We start from the raw sequence: 21,027 nt of genomic DNA, 5'->3' as shown, positions 1-21,027 counted from the left end.
TGTGTCTACACGTGCTGGCTATTTGTTTGAATTCCTCTTTGGTGGTTTCCCCCCTTTTCCATTTTTTGTACACATCCTTTTTTAATCTTAACTCAGTTAAAAGTTCTTTAGATAGCCACCCTGGCTTCTTTAGGCACCTTCCATGTTTCTGTCTCATTGGTATTGCCTGAAGTTGTGCTTTTACTATCTCCCTCTTAACAAACTCCCAGCCATCTTGAACTCCCTTTCCTTTTAGTATTACTGTCCATGGGATCTCACCCAGCACTTCCCTAAGCTTTATGAAGTCGGCTTTCTTAAAGTCGAGAAATTGAGTCCTAGTATGCTTGGCTGCTCCTTTCCGCTGTATAGTAAACTTCAGAAGAGCATGATCACTCGCGCCTAATGATCCTTCCACTTCTACCCCACTAACCAGGTCATCAACATTGGTTAGGACCAGATCTAAAATGGCTGTTCCTCTTGTTGCTTCTCCCACTTTCTGGACAATGAAGTCTGCAAGGGCAGTGAGGAATCTGTTTGACCTTATGCTCTTGGCTGAGTTTGACATCCAACAAATATCCGGGTAATTGAAGTCCCCCATTACTACTATCTCCCTTCCTTTTGCATGCTTGGCCATCTGTTCCAGGAAGGCATCATCTATGTCCTCTGTTTGGCTTGGGGATCTATAGTAAACTCCCACAATGAGGTCACTGTTATTCTTCTCTCCCTTAATTTTGACCCAAATGCTCTCACTTTGGCTTTGAGGTTCTAAATCTTGGATCTCTTCACAGGTATACACATCCCTGACATATAACGCCACTCCTCCTCCTTTCTTGTCTGGTCTGTTTCTTTGAAATAGATTGTATCCCTCCATTATTACATTCCAATCGTGGGATTTATCCCACCAGGTTTCAGTGATTCCTATTATGTCATATTTAGTTTGCTGTACCAGGAGCTCAAGCTCATCTTGTTTATTTCCCATGCTTTGCGCATTAGTGTACAGACATTGAAGTCCATTAATCATTCCCCCGTGTCTCTTATTTAAGGATTTTCTCCTCCCACCACTAGGTCTGCATGCTCTTTGCTCCATTTGGTCTATGACATTTGGATGATCATCTTCATCAATTGATAGACTCCTACCTTCAGGAGCACTGTCTCCCTCCCCCACATTAGTCAGTTTAAAGCCCTCCTGATGAGGTTTCTGAGATTTTTTGCAAAAACATTCCTCCCAACCGTTGTGAGGTGCAGCCCATCGCTTGCCAGAAGTCCATCTTCAAGAAACTGCATTCCGTGATCTAAGAATCCAAACCGTTCCTGTTTGCACCATTTGCGAAGCCAGTTGTTCACTTCCACTATTTTTCCCTCTCTCCCTGGGCCACGTCGTTCAACTGGGAGGACAGATGAGATGACAATTTGTGCATTTAATTGCTTCAATTTCCTGCCCAGAGCCTCGTAATCTCTTTTGATCTTCTGGAGGCTATTGCTTGCAGTGTCATTGGTTCCCACATGAACCAAGAGGAAGGGGTATTTGTCAGTGGGTTTTATGATTCCTTGCAGTTGTTCAGTTACATCTTGGAGCTTAGCCCCGGGGAGACAGCACACTTCCCGAGACATCTTGTCAGGCCCACAGATCACTGCTTCTGTTCCCCTCAGTAGGGAATCCCCTATCACCACTACACGCCTCCTCTTAGGTCTGGTCGGGGTTCTTCTGTGAGCTGTCGGTTCCAAGGTCGCCTGGACATTCCCAGAGGACTGCCTTTGCTCCTCGTCTTCATATACCTGATCGACTGTAATGAGGGAGAGATCCTCAAATGGAGTCTGCTCTTCGTCTTCCATGCTAGGAGAAAGGACCTCAAAGCGATTGCGTATTTCTAAACAATCAGAGCGAACCCTGGGCCTCCTACTTCTTTGAGTCACGTTTCTCCATATATCTGACTCCTGTGTTCGTGAACTAGCCACCATCTCAGGGGAGTCCCCTGTCTCTTCCTTGGTGGAGACGGTGTGCTCTGTTGCTTCCAAGAAGAGTTCCAGCTCTCTAATTCTTTGGAGCGTAGCTACACGTTCCTCTAGTTGCTGGACTTTGTCTTTTAAGAGGGCAATCAACATGCAATTGCTGCAGGTAAAGCTGCCTGCAACCTTTGGCAAGATGGCAAACATTGCGCAGGAACCACAGGCGACTGCAGCTGTTCCCTCACCCTCCATCTTGGGAACGTGTCGTTGGGGGTGACTACAGTGGTCCTCTATCATAAAAAGTGTGGAGACAGGACAAATAAATCCCTCCCAAAAAACCTACGTCTCCCCCAACAAATGTTTGAGACTAGCTCCCCTAAATCTAAAATATGGATCAAACTGCGCGCGCCGCTGCCCTAAAGTTCTGATAAGCTCCTCCCACAGCTAATCACCTACCTCAACAGAAGCCCTGCCCCCTCTGACCTTTGCCCAGAGAGAGCAGCTAAACAGCCACAAGAAACTCACACAGGAAAACCCTTTTTGTTCCTTCTTCAGCTGCTGCCCTAAAGCTCTGATAAGCTCCTCCCACAGCTAATCACCTACCTCAACAGAAGCCCTGCCCCCTCTGACCTTTGCCCAGAGAGAGCAGCTAATCAGCCACAAGAAACTCACACAGGAAAACCCTTTTTGTTCCTTCTTCAGCTGCTGCCCTAAAGCTCTGATAAGCTCCTCCCACAGCTAATCACCTACCTCAACAGAAGCCCTGCCCCCTCTGACCTTTGCCCAGAGAGAGCAGCTAAACAGCCACAAGAAACTCACACAGGAAAACCCTTTTTGTTCCTTCTTCAGCTGCTGCCCTAAAGCTCTGATAAGCTCCTCCCACAGCTAATCACCTACCTCAACAGAAGCCCTGCCCCCTCTGACCTTTGCCCAGAGAGAGCAGCTAAACAGCCACAAGAAACTTCTAGATCAGCTGCTGCAGTTTCTCTTTGGGGGGGCTGGATCTGCCTTCTGGATCTGCCCCCACGTTTTCCAACCTCTCAAGTCGAGAATGAACTGGTGTTTCTGTTGTAAAATTAGTTAACCCATTTAGCATATGATAGAATTTGTATAAATTAACAGTGAATGAAACATATGTACCTTTGTTATACCTTCATCTTACTTTCTCAGATGCAAGCTATGTCTCAGTGCTCTGATAATTTCTAGGCTACGTGGACTTCTCAACCTCGACTTCCACCCGCTTATCTTTCGAACAACTGTTCAAAAAGTTTAGAAATAGAATTTTTATGTGACCGACTCTTCTTCCCTTGAGTCTTCTTCCCAGGCGTTGGGAGCCATTGGAATGGTAAGTTAAGGACTTTCTGAAGGGAGATGGTTGTCAGGGAGATGGACAATAAATGAGTGAAATGTAAATCCTAAGACAGCAAGACACCAGGATACCCAAAATAATGAACCGAAGAACAGTTTTAGCTCCCTGACCTGTGACTTTCCCTTACATGTATAACTTCTGTGAGCTAATGCCTGTACCTTTCTCAAAAAAAACCCTCAAAGTTGTGCTAAAATGAACCTCGGGTTTTGTGTCGCTGGAGGTCTTGCAATATCTTATCTCTCAATAAACTGGGTCCCTTCCGGACGTTGAATTTTCCTATCTCTTGGCTGTGTTTGTCTTTGAGGTGTTATTCCTTCCCCTGGACATGGGCCACTGAGGGGTGGTTTGGAAGGAAATTCTTACCCCGTATCTTAAAGCCTGGAATAAACTATTTCAAAAGGAATAAGGGAGTGTCAGATTTCCCTCACTCTCTTTCCATCCTAGGAAAGGCCTTGTCTGAAGTGGTTCCTGGTTCTTGGAATTCCCTTCACAAGGAGCCCAAAACTCTTCCTCTCACAGGCAAACTCCTGCTTTCCCCACCTCTGCTCTTAGAACTGTCATATCGTGAAACCCAAGGTGATGTAGATACATGGAGATTCCAGATTCCTGAAGTTTTCCTTACAAAGTATTGACCTTTTGTAGGTCTGGTGGTTGTGATGAGGGACAGAAATTTCCTACTGCTGACCTGTACTGGTTGTTGCCAGGCAGAATTGTGACGGACGGCAGAGCTGGACCAGAGTCTGGTCATTCAGTCCCCCCGAAATTCCACCAGAGGGATGGAACCTCTCTCTGATTGGACAACAGCACTTTTGGAGGGAAAATAAAAGGAGCCATTACTGACGGAGAGAGTTAGATAGTGTTTGATATGAGAGAAGATGAAGAGGGATTGTTTTGAGGTGGGAGTTGGGGAGGAGGATAGGATTTGCCTGAGGGAGAAATGGTTCTGGTTTGAGTTGAACACCCTCCCAGAGAGAGGAAAGACCCTCCCAGCCTGGAGAGGGAGACCCAGTTGGGGGTCTGGGGAAGGTTTACAAACAGGGGTGTCCTGGGAGGGCTGACTCTTGAGGCAGGAGAAGCAGATCCTTGGGGATTCAGGCTTCCCTGGGTCTCTTTCCAGTCCGGAAGGGACAGTTCTTTTAGGGAGAAAGGACCCCCAAGCCAGTCACAAGGGGGGAGGGGATCCCCTGGGTCTGTCATGCCATTTTGGAATTACCTCAGGAGTGGAGTTGCTTAGCGAGGAAAAGTGTCCCTCGCTCATGAACCAGGGCATTGATGGCGGAAGGAAGATGTGTTGTATTATTTAACTGAACCACCTGTCCTAACTAAGTAACAGAAACTGACATATAACAACTTTTTTTTTTTAAGTGAAGAGAGTTTAAGAGAAGCGGTGACTGTAATCCTGTGTTTAAGGCTGAAACATCTTATAGTTTAAGTAAATAAGTTGACTTCTACCCGGGAGAACACATTTCCTGACCCACATTCTTTCAAAAGCTTCTTTTTATTAATAAAACTCTGTTTTTTGTTCAATATTCACTCACTACAAGATAAACACTGGTAAATTGTATAGATTTTTGTAGTTTGCATACAGTGAGATGTGTAAGGTAAAGGTAAAGGTACCCCTGCCCGTACGGGCCAGTCTTTACAGACTCTAGGGTTGTGCGCCCATCTCACTCAAGAGGCCGGGGGCCAGCGCTGTCCGGAGACACTTCCAGGTCACATGGCCAGCGTGACAAAGCTGCATCTGGCGAGCCACAGCCGCACACGGAAACGCCGTTTACCTTCCCGCTAGTAAGCGGTCCCGATTTATCTACTTGCACCCGGGAGTGCTTTCGAACTGCTAGGTTGGCAGGCGCTGGGACTGAACAACGGGAGCGCACCCCGCTGCGGGGATTCGAACCGCTGACCTTTCGATCGGCAAGCCCTAGGCGCTGAGGCTTTTACCCACAGCGCCACCCACGTCCTTAGTGAGATGTGTACACTTTATTTAATAGGGGCATAGCCGCAGTTTTGAAAATCCTCCATACCATTCCAGTTTCAGTTGCCTCAAATGAAAGGAGCTTTAGCAAACTAAAACTGGTATCTCTGTGGTGGGATTTAATCCAGTAGAATCTGGTCAGGTGCCTGGGTGGCTGTGAGACCTGCAAGGCCCCTGCGGAGAGAGGGTGTTTGCTAGACCAGATGCTGTAGCCTTTTTTCTCTTGAGGGTGCTGCCCCCACATCTTGCAACCTCCCAAGTCGGGACTGAAGAGGTTTATCTCTTATAAAATTAGTTAACCCATTTAGCATACGAGACAATTTATTCAATGCTAAATTTTACAAATTTATGTATTTTTGTAATACCTGAATATACCCTATGTAGCAGTAGTAGTAACAACAACAAAAACAACAATAATACCGTGCTCATCTGGCTGGGTCTCCCCAGCCACTCTGGGCAGCTTACAGCATATATAAAAACACAGGGGGGAAAATCTAACATTAAAAGCTTCCCTGAACAGGGCTGCCTTCACATGTTTTCTAAAAGTTAAGTAGTTGTTTATTTCCTTGGGAGGGCATTCCATAGGGATGGCCTTCCCTGGTTCCCTGTAACATCACTTCTTGCAGTGAGGGAACCGCCAGAAGGCCCTCAGAGGAGAACTTCCATGTTCAGGCTGGATGATGGGGGTTGGAGATGCTCCTTCAGGTCTACAGGGCTAGGCCATTTTGAATTTAAAGGTCAGCACCAACACTTTGCATTGTGCTCGATAACATACAGGGGGCCAATGTACTTCTTTTAGGACCAGTGTTATGTGGTCCCAGCAGCCGCTCCCAGTCACCAGTCTAGCTGCTGCATTCTGGATTAGTTGTAGTTTCCATGTCACCTTTAAAGGTAGCCCCACATAGAGCACATTGCAGTAGTCCAAGTGGGAGATAACCAGAGTATGTATGAATGCTCTAATAATTTCTATGCTATGTGGACTTCTCAACCTAACTCCCACCCTGTTATTTTTCTCAGTGCTGATCGTGTAGTTTAGGAATAGAATGTTTCTGTGGCAGGCTTTTCTTACCTTGAGTATTTTTATACCATCTGTTCCACATCTCTATAGTTCATTGTGTGAAAGGCTTGGATATAGACTTCCATATTGACCTGTTTGGGGTCAAAAACAGGATCACAGCTTGTGAGAGAGAAGGGGGTAACTCGTGCCTCCAGCGTGACCCAAGATGTTACTGCATTTGCTGAAAGCATGGGAATGATTTGCCATAACTGAAAGGTGTCAAAATATGTTGATAAATGAGGGACTCGCCCTTTTCTCAAGCTGGATTTATAATACAACAATGAAGAGGATAATCTGGGCTGTTTAGAACAAAAAATAAACCTGTTAACAAGGCATTGCGAAGAGGTCAGAGTGGCTGGGGAAACCCAGCCAGATGGGCGGGTTATAAGTAATAAATTATTATTATTATTATAACGTGAAACTGAAAGAGGAAGGACCTAAAGTGAATCAAGATTGTGGGCAGGGCTACAATGGACACTCTCCCAAGAATGGAAAAATCCAAAAACTGGCAAGTTCCCCCCTCCAAATACTGATGGAGTAAGATGTCCAAAAAACAGACACCCCCATCTCCTTGTATGAGCAGAGTAGCGGAAGCAAAGCGAAGAGCAATTACCGTATTTTTTGCTCTATAAGACTCACTTTTTCCCTTCTAAAAAGTAAGGGGAAATGTGTGTGCATCTTATGGAGCGAATGCAGGCTGTGCAGCTATCCCAGAAGCCAGAACAGCAAGAGGGATTGCTGCTTTCACTGCACAGCGATCCCTCTTGCTGTTCTGGCTTCTTAGATTAAGAATATTTTTTTTCTTGTTTTCCTCCTCCAAAAACTAGATGCGTCTTGTGGTCTGGTGCGTCTTATAACACACAAAGAGGCAGCAGAAGTTTCTTCAGTAGCAATTTGCTGAGGTTCAAAATCCACACAGTTCATGATGAAATTCAGCAGCTACAAAACTTAGCTCCTGAGAGCGCATCCAGTGGCAACCAGTAAAATACACACCACACAGTATGAAATAATTACAAAATGAAATGTAAAGTGCAGTAGAAAAGGTAGAAATAACAGATCTACCCAGTAGAGAGTAGATATACTGTAGGCTGTCCCCAGAGTAAATAACCTTGAAATTCAGATAACACACAGCCTGTAAACACCAGCTGTGCTTTGAGAATCTTAGAAGCAACTTGAAAGACCCAGAATGTTCTAGAAACTTCTGGTAGATTCTGCACCCATAAAACGTACCCCTTGACAAATATCACAAGGAGGTGGAAGATGTCTTAATGCTAGTGGGCCATCTAATAGCTGGTTCACACAGACGATGCTTAAAGCATGGAAGGAAGAAGCAGGCAAACCTAACAAGAAGATACAAGGGACCAGTGGGGTGGGGCCAGAGGGAGAGTGTGTGCTGAGGGGGGTTGTTTGTGGATACACATGTGCGCACAGACCTACACACTCATACACACAAGTGGGGGGTGAGGTTAGGGCTTCATAATAAAAAGTTTAAAATTAAAGGCTCTCTCGGCCGTGGCAGCAGGTAAATGTTTTTTTTGGGGGGGGGGCTCCACTGTGTTACCTGCTCAGCTCTGGAGGCCTCTGGACCTCTGAGCTCTGCTGGATCGCTGCTGGGGTGATCCCAGTCCTGGTGGAGCCAAGGTCATTGGGGAAGGGGGGTGGGGGCTTTGCACAGCCCTCTCGATCTTTGCGTTTGGCAGTCCTGGCTCCCCCTTGACCAGCCAGTTGGTGCTGGTGGTGCTGGTGGTCCCTATGAGCTCAGCACAGCCATCTTTCATCGCTGGAAGTCCATAACCCTTCTTATTCCCTATCTGTTATCCTTTCAAAACAGCAAAAATATACAGCCACTCAAGACAGTCAGATGCCTTGAAGGCATCGAACGTGATAGAAGTCTCAGGCTGACAGAAGGCCTTAGCATTTCTAATTACAATGGTACCCCAGGTTACATATGCTTCAGGTTACAGACTCCGCTAACCCTGAAATAGTACCTCAGGTTAAGAACTTTGATTCAGGATGAGAACAAAAATCGTGCTCCGGCGGCGCGGCAGCAGCAGGAGGCCCCATTAGCTAAAGTGGTGCTTCAGGTTAAGAACAGTTTCAGGTTAAGAACGGACCTCCGGAACGAATTAAGTACTTAACCTGAGGTACCACTGTACATTGAGCAGCCATCTAATGGAATATGAGATCTGCCTTCCCGATACGCAACCTGCCTGGTCTGGATGAACATATGAAGTGATTCCCCTATTAAATCGCACCATAATAAGCACTGTAAACATTTTTCTGGTCCTGGCTTAGGAGTGATATGGGACACTTAAGACTCCATTTTTTCTGGGTCCTTGCCTGCTTTTGGGGATTATCACCATTCTGGTCCAGGATTCAGGAACCATACCACCATCTAGAATCCCATTAAAAAGGGGGGCTAGGATCTCCTTAAAACCCTTAAAGAAATCTGTCTGGATAAGGGGACTCCACTGATGGGAGTTTGGACACAGATGCAAACAATAGTAAGAATAAAGAATGTCCCTCAGGATCTCTCTCCTGGCGTTTTGAACACTGCTCATGGTAAAAGGTAAAGGTCCCCTGGAGGGTTAAGTCCAGTCAAAATCAACTATGGGGTGCAGTGCTCATCTCAACTTTCAGGCCGAGGGAGCCAGTGTTTGCCCACAGACAGCTTTTCCAAATCATGTGGCCAGCATGACTAAACATGCCATTTACCTTCCCGCCACAGTGGTACCTATTTATCTACTTGCTCTGGTATGCTTTCTAACTGCCAGGTTGGCAGGAGCTGGGACAGAGGAAAGGGAGCTCACCATGCAGCAACAATGGGGGCCCTCCCCTCCTCCCCTGATGGGTTGCAGCCTGAAACTACGGAAGTCGTAGCTGCTCTTCACTTTTCAAGGTCCTCCTGGTTCTATGAGAGAGTGGGGCAGAGGAAGGTGGAGAATCTACTGGCCTGTTTTTCACCTAGACTGTCCCTTCTTCCTCCATTACGTCCTGCATGCCTTCCTCGGTCTCAGAGCTGCTTTATGGGTGGTGTGACACCCCATAAATCACTCAAGGCGACACATTCAACTGCTGCTTTAAACTAAGCATCCTTTATGAGACTGAGTTGGTGCTACCAAAATGGCAAAATGTGTAGCCCATCTCCCCTTTTAAGAGGAGAATTTGGTAATATGAATCCAAAATGTTTGGTTATCTCCACATTTGTCAGAGACAACATTTCTCTTTCGGATCAAAGGAAATCTGATTCGTAGGACATCTGTATATGGGAAAAGAAAGCAATAGTTCTAATATGAATGCCTCACCTGCAGCTGTTTTAATCTAAACATCCTCTATGCTGATATTTTATGTGCTTCTAAATAGAGTAAAAGTTGCATTCAAAAATGGTTCAGTAATAGAACAAACTGAAGAGGTGGTCAGAGTGTGAACTTTATTTATAATAAAAGATTGGGTGCCAGCAAGAAAGCAGGTTAAATTGATTACAAAATAAAGCAGAGCACTGTAGCTCTGCACCTGGACTAATCACAGCCTACCCACGAACAATATAGTATTCCTAGTGTACTCTTTTCTTTCTCTTTCTTTGGCAATCACTTGTAGCCGAGTAAGATTGTCTTCCATAAACACGATACTAACAATAAGTCCATCAGTGACTGTGGATGCCAGTTCAGATTTTAAAGTCTGGTGCCACCTCTCTTTGAGAGAACTGGCCTGTGGCTCTTTCTGTACATGGGGATCCAATCAGTTATATCACATTTCCCAGAATGGGGAGACCATTTAATATTGGACTTAGTGGTTAAGCTTTGTCTTCACTGCTTCTCCACCTCTGGGATTCACACCAGTTTCTACGCCATGTGCGGTTCTTTGATGTGCAATGAAGTTTCTACTCTGGCTGAAGATCATTCCACATTCCATACATTTAAATGGTTTCTGCCCGGTATGGGTTCCTAGGTGTAAAGTAGGTGCCGGGCCAAACATTAGGCAGAAAGGGGAGACTGCCTTGGGCAATTGAAAGTTGCAATGCTGGCAATTTCTTCTTTTTCTTAGGGAAAATGAAACCTTACATCATAATGCATTTTCAGGTGCCACAAGATGGTTGTTTCTACACTCTTAATTACTTCCCTGCTTTGGTTCCTCCCTGTGCAGTGAAGTGATGGCTTCAGTCGCTAACGAAGTGCTGTTCACATACCATGTATTTTGTTAGTTTTTCTCTCTGTGTGAATTATCTTGCGTGAAGTTAAGTTTGCTGCTCCCACTGCAGCTGTTTTCACATTCCATTTACTTGAAAGGCTTCTCCCCTGTGTGGGATCCCGGATACAGTCAAGTCATCACTCTCACTGAAGCTCTTTGCACACTCCATGCACTTTAGTGGTTTCTCCCCAATGTTGATTCTTTGATGTAAGGTAACTGTAGTCCGCAGAATGTTCTTTCCACACTCCATACATTTTAATGGTTTCTCTCCAGAGTGGGTTCTCTGATGTGAAGTAAGTGCGCTCCTACAATTGAAGCTTTTCCCGCACTCTACGCATTTAAATGGTTTCTCCCCAGTGTGGGCTCTCTGATGTATATTAAGTGTAGTCCTTCGACTGAAACTCTTTCCACACTCCATACACTTAAAAGGTTTCTCCCCTGTGTGTATTCTTTGATGTGCAGTAAGGCTTCCACTATGCCTGAAGGACTTTCCACACTCCATACATTTAAATGGTTTCTCACCAGTGTGGCCTCTTTGATGTACAATAAGTGTACTCCTACGACTGAAGCTCTTTCCACACTCCATGCAATCATATGGTTTCTCCCCTGTGTGGGTTCTTTGATGTAAAGTAAGGGCACTTCTACAACGGAAGTTCTTTCCACACTCCATACATTCTAATGGTTTCTCCCCAGTGTCTGTTTTATGATGTTCTATAAAGCTTCTGTTTTCAAACTCCATACATTTAAAGGGCTTCTCCCTGGTGTGTGTTCTTTGATGTACAGTAAGTGTACTCCGTCGACTGAAACTCTTTCCACACTGCAAACATTTAAATGGTTTCTCCCCAGTGTGCGTTCTTTGATGTACAATAAGTGTAGTACTCCGGCTGAAGCTCTTTCCACACTCCATACACTTATATGGTTTATCCCCAATGTGGGCTTTTTGATGCAAAGTAAGGTAGTAATTGACACTGAAACCTTTTCCACAAACTATACATTTAAATGGTTTCTCAGTTGTGTGGGTTAGTTGATGTGCGGTAAGCCTTCCACTCTGTTTGAAGCTCTTTCCACACTCCATACATTTAAATGGTTTCTCTCCAGTGTGGGCTCTTTGATGTAAAATAAGTGTAGTTCTCCAACGAAAGCTCTTTCCACATTCCATACATTTAAATGGTTTCTCTCCACTGTGCGTTCTTTGATGTAAAGTAAGGTAGTAATTGAAAGTGAAACTCTTTCCGCACACCATACATTTAAATGGTTTCTCTGCTGTGTGGGTTCTTTGATGTGCAGTAAGGCTTCCACTTTGGCTGAAGCTCTTTCCGCACTCTGTACATTTAAATGGCTTCTCCCCAGTGTGGGTTCTTTGATGCACAATAAGGATGCTACTTGCACGAAAGCTCTTTCCACACTCCATGCATTTATGCAGTTTTTCCCTAGTGTGGGCTCCCTGATGTAAATTGAGATGATGACTGAGTCCAAAACTCTTTCCAAACACCACAGATTTACATGGTTTCACCCCTGTGTGTGTTCTTTCATGTGCAGTTAGGTTTCCGCTCTGGCTGAAGCTCTTTCCACACTCCATACATTTAAATGGTTTCTCCCCCGTGTGGGTTCTTAGATGTAAAGTAAGCTTACTCCTACGGCTGAAGCTCTTTCCACACTCCATGCATTTAAATGGTTTCTCCTCTGTGTGGTTTTCTTGATGCAAAGTAAGCTGACAATTGGGGCTTAAACTATTTCCAAACACCATGGATTTATACGGTTTCTCTTGGGTGTGGGTTCTTTGATGTTTAGTAAGGTTTCCACTCTGGCTGAAGCTCTTTCCACACTCCGTACATTTAAAGGGTTTTTCCCCAGTGTGCTTTCTTTGATGTACAATAAGGAAACTACTGGTACAGAAGCTCTTTCCACACTCCATGCATGTATGTGGTTTCTCCCCTGTGTGGGTTCTTTGGTGTAAAGTAAGATGGTGGTTGAGACTGAAACTCTTCCCACACACCATGCATGTAAACGGTTTCTCCCCTGTGTGGGTTCTTTGATGTGCAGTCAGGTTCCCACTCTGTCTGAAGCTCTTTCCACACTGCATGCATTTAAATGGCTTCTCTCCTGTGTGGGTTTTTCTGTGCTTAATAAGGTTACCAGCACTACTTAACCTCTTTCCACACTCAATGCATTGAAATGCTTTCTCCCCTGTTTGGGTTCTATGACGTGAACTGAAGATTCTACTCTGACTGGAGCTCTTTCCATACTCCACACTGCTGCTCCCTGTGCTTTCTTCATGTGAATTCAGCTCGACATGGACATCAGTGTCCTGAGGAGTGGAGGATTTCCTTTCCCCATTTTCCAACATGGTTCCTACATGCTTTTGGGATGATCGCTGATTTACAAATTTCTCTTTCGCTGTTTCACACTCCACATTTCCTGATGACCCCACAGATGGCTCTCCATGATTCCCATTCTTCTGCCCATTACCTGTTTTGAGCGAGAAAAAGAAAATGCCATTCAAATCGCAAGACAGAAGCAGAGACCCTCAATACACATTGAACTCAGTTCTTTGCTTATACCTTTCTTCAAGCTTGTCCCCCTCCCTCTCCAGCTGAATCTGAAGTTAATTTCTAAATGTGCTACAATCTCAAGGTCCCTTTCCGCTCCACCTCCCACGTGCTGATCTTTACCTTTCCTTAGAACCCCATCCAAATGGATCTTTTATTGGAGGTTACCGCCCACACACTTCGGCTGCGCTTTCTGCTTGTGTGGTGGCATCTCCTTGCAGCAGAATATTTCCCCAGAGGCAGATGACAAGAACAGTAAGGTAAAGGTACCCTGACTGTTAGGTCCAGTTGCAGACGACTCTGGGGTTGCGGTGTTCATCTCGCTTTATTGGCCGAGGGAGCCAGCGTGCAACTTCTGGGTCATGTGGCCAGCATGACTAAGCCACTTCTGGTGAACCAGAGCAGTGCACGGAAACGCCGTTTACCTTCCTGCCAGGGCAGTACCTATTTATCTACTTGCACTTTGACGTGCTTTCAAACTGCTAGGTGGGCAGGAGCAGGGACCGAGCAACAGGAGCTCACCCCATCGCGGGGATTCGAACCACCGACCTTCTGGTCGGCAAGTCCTAGGCTCTGTGGTTTAACCCACAGCACCACCCACGTCCCTGACAAGAACAGTAGTCATAGTCAAATTCCTCAGTCAAGAGCTTCTATATTGCTTGTTGCACAAGCACTTCAGTTATAAATATATACAAACTATTTACATGCCTACTATATCTCTCCAGCACTGTATAAACTCAGCGTGTGTCTCTATGTGTGCTTTCCTCGTGCAGAAACGCAGCCTCAATTTCCTTCCTTTATTTGCACTAAGCAAGCCAAGAGTGGCACTCCAACACACTAAAGAAAATTCTGGAACCCTCTTTAAAGCCTAAAGGAACTTTTATCTGTTTCTTGAATAATGTTTTCCTAACATCTTCTCCTTTCACACAAGTGATGAACTCTGGTTTGGGAAATACTTTCCAAAAGGCCAGTTAATTCTGAGTACAGTGGTACCTTCGGTTGCGAACGGGATCCGTTCAGGAGCCCCGTTCACAACCTGAGCAGAACGTAACCTGCGTCTGTGAGTGTTCTGTGAGTGTGTGCATGGGTCGCGATTCGCCGCTTCTGCACATGCGTGTAACGTCATTTTGAGCATCTGCGCGAGCGGTAAAACCTAGAAGTAACCCTTTCCGGTACTTCCGGGTCACCGCGAGACGCAACCTGAAAAGATTTAACCCGAAGCATCTTTAACCTGAGGTATGACTGTACAATATGCCCAGACACTCCTAGTGCTACTACTGCCATGGCTCCCTTCCCAAAAGCAGGGAAAGGCAAGATCTTAAATCTCCTGCTGTGGTGATAGCAGAGGGGACACGTGGACCCAGCAGAATCCACCTGACACCCGTGAAGAGGATCTCACTGTACACTGACTTCAATTCAAGGGAACCATAGTGGATATTTTGAACTTGAGGGAATATCTCAGCACATTGGAAGGGAAAACTCAGCCTGGGGGACACCTCTGCTCTCTAGAAGAATAGTCCTACTGGATCAGACCCAAAGTCTTCCAGACATGGTCAATTTTTTGCAGCTTCAGGTGTGCATGTTCATGCTTTGTGGGGGCCAGGGGCAGAAGGGGGTGTAACAACAAATGCACCTTTGGACAGGAGCAGAGTTGCTACATCCTCCTCTCTGTCGTCTATCTAGGCAAGCAAGAAACCCCATCAGATTTCAAGGAAAGAAAGCAGCCAGGAAAAAGCACTCAAGGAGGATGTGAAGAAGAACATAAAGGCATTAGGTTCTCCTCCCTCTCTTCCTGGAGCAAAAGGGCCCCCTCCCAACACTGGTACCTGCTGAGGTCTCCCCTTCTTTGGGGTCCTGGAGGAATGGATCTTGTCCTTCTTCCCAACAGGAACTGAGGTCTGATTCTGCCAGGGAAAGAGATATTATTGGCTACTTTGGAGCACAAAACTCTCAGTCATTTCAAATCAATCCGTATCTACGTCGACAAAGGCAAAGAGGAAGGATTGCCATATCCGGATCCTATAAAGACACGCAACATGAGCAGGAGAGGGCCTTGTGGTCCCCACTGTCACAAGGGGCATTTGTGTGAATATATGGATGCTTCTTCAGAGAACAAAGCTGCAAATATTGTAGGGTACATCTGCAAAAATGGGGATCCAAGCGGGCTATTCTTCTTAAATTATTCCTACTCCGCATGAATAAATGCACAAAAGCTGCTTGACACCTCCAACGTCTAACAGTCCAGAGGCATAAAAATGTGCCCTTACCTAGAGAGGCCAGCATCTCATAATTCTCCTCCATGACTTCCTTGTGCAGAGCTCTTTGGCCAGGATCCAGCAAAGCCCACTCCTCCTCCGTGAAATGCACAGCCACCTCCTCAAAGGTCAAGAGGGCCTGGAAGGTCACCAGATCCTGGAAGAAGAAGCCAAGACAACTTCGCTTAGATCCCCCTCATCCCTGTCTGTTCGGTTTCTTGGTTCTCAGTTGCTTTTGGTGGCCCTGGGCAGGATAAAGCAACTAGCAAATTCAATTGTTAATCATAAATAATACCCAACCAACTCCCACCTGCCCTTCCTCCCCGATGCTGTTTCCTTACCTGAGGGAGCTGCCTGGCACCTTTTCCCACCACACCTGTAAGAAGAGATGGTCCAGACGGTGTCTCTGTGGCCATCAGGCTGCCTGTCAGAGAGAAGAAGAATGAGGAGGCTTGAAGGGAACACTTCAAAACAGGAAGCAGCTCTCTAGAGAAGCCATCCCTGGCCCTGCAGGGGAGAGACACGGAATGGGAACAATGCCATCCTTTATACAGGAACTTTCTAATGCTATAAGCTACCTAATCGGACTTCACAGAAAGCATTATGGTCCGTACCACTGCAGTACTCACTTAACAACAACAACAATAATAATAATAATTTATTATTTATACCCCGTCCATCTGGCTGAGTTTCCCCAGCCACTCTGGGCGGCTCCCAATCGAGTGTTAAAAACAATACAGCATTAAATATTAAAAACTTCCCTAAACAGGGCTGCCTTCAGATGTCTTTTAAAGATAGGATAGATGCTTATTTCCTTGACATCTGGTGGGAGGGCGTTCCACAGGGCAGGCGCCACTACCGAAAAGGCCCTCTGTCTGGTTCCCTGTAACCTCAATTCTCGCAACGAGGGAACCACCAGAAGGCCCTCAGCGCTGGATCTCAGTGTCCAGGCTGAATGATGGGGGTGGAGACGCTCCTTCAGGTATACAGGACCGAGGCCGTTTAGGGCTTTAAAGGTCGGCACCAACACTTTGAATTGTGCTTGGAAACGTACTGGAAGCCAATGCAGATCTTTCAAGACTGGAGTTATGTGGTCTTGGCGGCCGCACCCAGTCACCAGTCTAGCTGCTGCATTCTGGATTAATTGCAGTTTCCGGGTCACCTTCAAAGGTAGCCCCACGAAGAGCGCGTTGCAGTAGTCCAAGCAGGAGATAACTAGAGCATGCACCACTCTGGCAAGACAGTCTGCGGGCAGGTAGGGTCTCATCCTGCGTACCAGGTGGAGCTGGTAGACTGCTGCCCTGGACACAGAATGAACCTGCACCTCCATGGACAGCTGTAAGTCCAGAATGACTCCCAGGCTGCGCACCTGGTCCTTCAGGGGTACAGTTACCCCATTCAGGACCAGGGAATCCCCCACACCTGCCCGCCCCCTGTCCCCCAAAAACAGTACTTGTCTTGTCAGGATTCAACCTCAGTCTGTTAGCCGCCATCCATCCTCCAACCGCCTCCAAACACTCACACAGAACCTTCACTGCCTTCACTGGTTCTGATTTGAAAGAGAGGTAGAGCTGGGTGGACACTTATTGCTTGCTCCAAAACAGCCATCCAGGATATCCCCTTTCTGACCTTTTGACACATTTATTTTTTAAAAAAAGGCCCTAAAATATTGACAAGACTCCCTGTTTGGAAGAAAGCTGACATCTGGAGGGCATCTCCATCTCAGGTCAAACATGAAATGTAGTTTGTGGGGCAGAGATAGGAAGATTAGTGACTTATGGCCCTCCAGGGCTTCCTCAATAATAATAATAATAATAAATTTTATTTATACCCCGCCCTCCCCGGCCAAAGCCGGGCTCAGGGCGGCTAACACCAATAAAATAAAATCACAGTAAAAACATAATGGGGGGAAAGAGAGGGAGAAAAAAGAAAAACCTATTTAAAATACAAGTTAAAATGCAATTTAAAACGCAGCCTCATTATAAAATAGCTGATAAATCAAGATCATAAGGGGAGGGAAACATAAGGGTCAGACCGAGTCCAAACCAAAGGCCAGGCGGAACAGCGATGTCTTGCAGGCCCTGCAGAAAGATGTCAAGTCCCGCAGGGCCCTAGTCTCTTGTGACAGAGCATTCCACCACATTGGGGCCAGTGCTGAAAAGGCCCTGGCCCTAGTTGAAACCAATCTAACCTCCTTGAGGCTCGGGACCACCAAAGTGTTGTTATTTGTGGACCTTAAGGTCCTCTGCGGGGCATACCAGGAGAGGCGGTCCCGTAGGTAGGTGGGTACTAGGCTGCATAGCGCTTTAAAGGTCAAAACCAGCACCTTAAACCTGACCCTGTACTCCACCGGGAGCCAGTGCAGTCAAAGAGCGCCGGTGTGTGTGAACTGTTTAATATTCCAGCACAGTGAGGTGGAACAGGGTGAGAAATAACTGGGGGGGGGGGTGTCAAAATAGGCTGCAGGGCATCCCTCCTGAACAGTTTCAAACCCGCCTCTATCTTGATGGAGCACATAGAAAATAATAGCAAGATTGATATTATACACACAAGGCAAAAATGAAAACATTTCCAAGCAATCTCTCTCTCTCACATACCCAGAGATGTCCAAGATTGAGGAATGATATACAGAGAGGAGAGACAGAAGGGAAAGAGGGAACTGAGGGGGCAAGCAAGTGAAAAGTCCCCTTTCTTCTAGTGACCAAAGGAGTCCAAGAGGGACCCTTGGAAGCAGGCAATTGGCAGTAATAACAACAGAAAACCTTACGCCAAAGAATAAACAGACATAAATCTGACATCAAGAATCACAAGACAGAGAAACCAGTAGGAGAACACTTCAATCTCCCAGGACATTCTATACAAGATCTCAAAGTAGCTGTTGTACTACAAAGGAATTTCAGAAATAGACTGGAAAGAGAAGCTGCTGAATTGCAACTTATTACCAAACTCAAAACCATGGAGAGACCTGGTCTGAACAAAGACATTGGATTCTTATCTCATTATACATGACAAAGCCATTTTTCACCTTCTCACCCCTTGCTTTTTCCTGTAAGACCTATTGCAGTCGTTAAGAGTCGTCAACAGGCTCATCACAGCTATCTGCCAATCACCCATTCCCACCACCCTTCTGAGTAATACCCCTCCCCACCTTCTCACTATATAGAAGGATCTGGCAACTTCTGTTTCAGTGTATCTGAAGAAAGCTCATACCAAGAACTAACTTGTTGTTGTTTAGTCGTTTAGTCGTGTCCGACTCTTCGTGACCCCACGGACCAAAGCACGCCAGGCACTCCTGTCTTCCACCGCCTCCCGCAGTTTGGTCAGGCTCATGTTTGTAGCTTCGAGAACACTATCCAACCATCTCATCCTCTGTCGTCCCCTTCTCCTTGTGCCCTCCATCTTTCCCAACATCAGGGTCTTTTCCAGGGAGTCTTCTCTTCTCATGAGGTGGCCAAAGTATTGGAGCCTCAACTTCACGATCTGTCCTTCCAGTGAGCACTCAGGTCTGATTTCCTTAAGAATGGATGCGTTTGATCTTCTTGCAGTCCATGGGACTCTCAAGAGTCTCCTCCAGCACCATAATTCAAAAGCATCAATTTTTCGGCGATCAGCCTTCTTTATGGTCCAGCTCTCACTTCCATACATCACTACTGGGAAAACCATGGCTTTAACTATACGGACCTTTGTTGGTAAGGTGATGTCTCTACTTTTTAAGATGTTGTCTAGTTAGTCTAGAACTAACTTAGTTGGTCTTTAAGGTGCTACTGGAAGGAATTTTTTTTGTTTTAACAGAAAACCTCGCCGTTCATGGAGAGGAAGTTCCGCAAATGTTTCAAGAGTGGCACACCAACTCCTCCAACCTTTATCCTTACAACAAGAGCAGTGCAGGACCCCCTCCCCATCTGCCACCCCCCTCAACGCCCCCTCCAAAAGTATCACTGATTCCTTCTGCCTCCTTCCCACATCAGCCTCTTTCTTGCTAAGGAAGCTCTCAAAGCTAATAATAATAATAATAATAATAATAATAATAATAATAATAAATGTACTCTACGTGGGGCTACCTTTGAAAGTGACTTGGAAACTGCAATTAATCCAGAATGCGGCAGCCAGTCTGGTGACTGGGAGTGGCCGCCAAGACCACATAACACCGGTCCTGAAAGACCTACATTGGCTCCCAGTACGTTTCCGAGCACAATTCAAAGTGTTGGTGCTGACCTTTAAAGCCCTAAACGGCCTCGGTCCTGTATACCTGAAGGAGTGTCTCCACCCCCATCGTTCAGCCGATGTCCAGCGCCGAGGGCCTTCTGGCTGTTCCCTCGCTGCGAGAAGTGAAGTTACAGGGAACCAGGCAGAGGGCCTTCTCGGTAGTGGCGCCTGCCCTGTGGAACGCCCTCCCAGCAGATGCAATAAACAACTACAGTGGTACTTCAGGTTACATACGCTTCAGGTTGCATACGCTTCAGGATACAGACTCCGCTAACCCAGAAATAGTTAACCTCGGGTTAAGAACTTTGCTTCAGGATGAGAACAGAAATTGTGCAACAGCGGCGTGGCTGCAGCGGGAGGCCCCATTAGCTAAAGTGGTGCCTCAGGTGAAGAACAGTTTCAGGTTAAGAACAGACCTCCAGAACGAATTAAGTTCTTAACCCGAGGTACCACTGTATTTTACTTTTAAAAGATAACTGAACTGTTTAGGGAAGTTTTAAATGTCTGACGCTGTGTTGTTTTTAATATTTGGTTGGAAGCCGCCCAGAGTGGCTGGGGAAACCCAGCCAGATTGGCGGGATATACCGGTGTGTATATACACACACACACACATATAACAAATATAATATTTATATGCCATTCCTGTCAAGATGTTTCCACTGTACAACAGCAGCCTCCCTGCCCCCCATCTCCCCCCCCCCGCAGCCTGGAAGGAGCAGTGGCTGAAGGAAGGAAAGGGTCATAGGGTGACGAGGGGGTGGCAGGAGGTAGGGGGGGTTGTAAGACAAAGCCGGAGCATCGCTAGCCAGGCTGGGGGGCTGCAATCCCTCCGAGCTCAGCAGGATTTGCATAATTCTGAGCAAGGATGCGCGGGGGTCCAACCCCGCTGCTCAGTGTGCAAAGATGCGCAAAACATCGTAGGAGCAAACCCCGAATGAAATATTTGCGGTCGATTATGTTATATATAATAATAATATTTAATGCAAGTTGGTCATTGTGGGAGGGGGAGCAGCTGTCACCTGGCGGCTCTTCAGCGTCCCAGTCAGATTGCACCAAAATGTCTTCGCCTGCTTCCTAGGACGCAGATCTTGCAAAAGGCTAGCCCGGAGGGAAAGGGTGGGGGAGCCAATTCCCTGCTTTCCTCTCATTCCCCACGCCCCCCCCCCATAAAACCCTTTTCCCCCTCCTCCTCCCCCCCCCCAGCTGCGCTGTTTGCAGATGCAAATCCTACCCGCACCTTCTACTCCTCCTCCTCCTCCTCTCCACGGCTGCTTCTCTTCCGGGGATATGGTCGGAGACCCCTCCCAGACTGCCTCCCCCCCACTCCAAAACATCCTGCCTCTCTAGGAAGCGGAGCTCGTTGGCCCAGATGGAGGGGTTGGGTGGCAGGAGATTCCCACTCTTTCTCCTCCCTGCAAGCAGAAATTGCCTTCCCCGTTGCAAACAAACTATATAATCCCATTTATTTTGCAAGAAGGTGCAAGGGCCAATCTCCGGCAGCG

At 46.5% G+C, this 21,027-nt stretch overlaps 2 protein-coding genes across 4 annotated transcripts in view; one reads left to right on the top strand and one right to left on the bottom strand.

The window, feature by feature from the left end:
- Window positions 1–21,027, top strand: part of LOC114592596 (uncharacterized) — a 54,123-nt gene that overhangs the window by 26,308 nt on the left and 6,788 nt on the right. The window lies entirely within an intron of this gene.
- LOC114592535 (uncharacterized) lies at window positions 9,733–20,779 on the bottom strand. Of its 3 annotated transcripts, none has more exons than XM_077923119.1 (5): window positions 20,763–20,779; window positions 15,661–15,826; window positions 15,332–15,476; window positions 14,891–14,968; window positions 9,733–12,984 (listed from the first exon to the last, which is right to left on the bottom strand). In XM_077923119.1, the coding sequence occupies exons 2-5, from the start codon at window positions 15,733–15,735 to the stop codon at window positions 10,592–10,594; spliced, it is 2,691 nt and encodes an 896-aa protein (XP_077779245.1). In that variant the 5' UTR covers window positions 15,736–15,826; window positions 20,763–20,779; the 3' UTR covers window positions 9,733–10,591. The 3 variants fall into 3 exon arrangements, with proteins under 3 accessions (XP_077779245.1, XP_028576562.2, XP_028576561.2); XM_028720729.2 differs by lacking the exon at window positions 20,763–20,779 and adding an exon at window positions 20,545–20,683 and having other exon boundaries at window positions 15,661–15,743; XM_028720728.2 differs by lacking the exon at window positions 20,763–20,779 and adding an exon at window positions 20,545–20,680.

The sequence above is a fragment of the Podarcis muralis genome, chromosome 2, assembly GCF_964188315.1.
Source record: "Podarcis muralis chromosome 2, rPodMur119.hap1.1, whole genome shotgun sequence".
Taxonomy (NCBI): Eukaryota; Metazoa; Chordata; class Lepidosauria; order Squamata; family Lacertidae; genus Podarcis; species Podarcis muralis.
The sequence above is the reverse complement of the archived record's forward strand: the minus strand, read 5'-3'. Positions and strand labels throughout refer to the sequence as shown.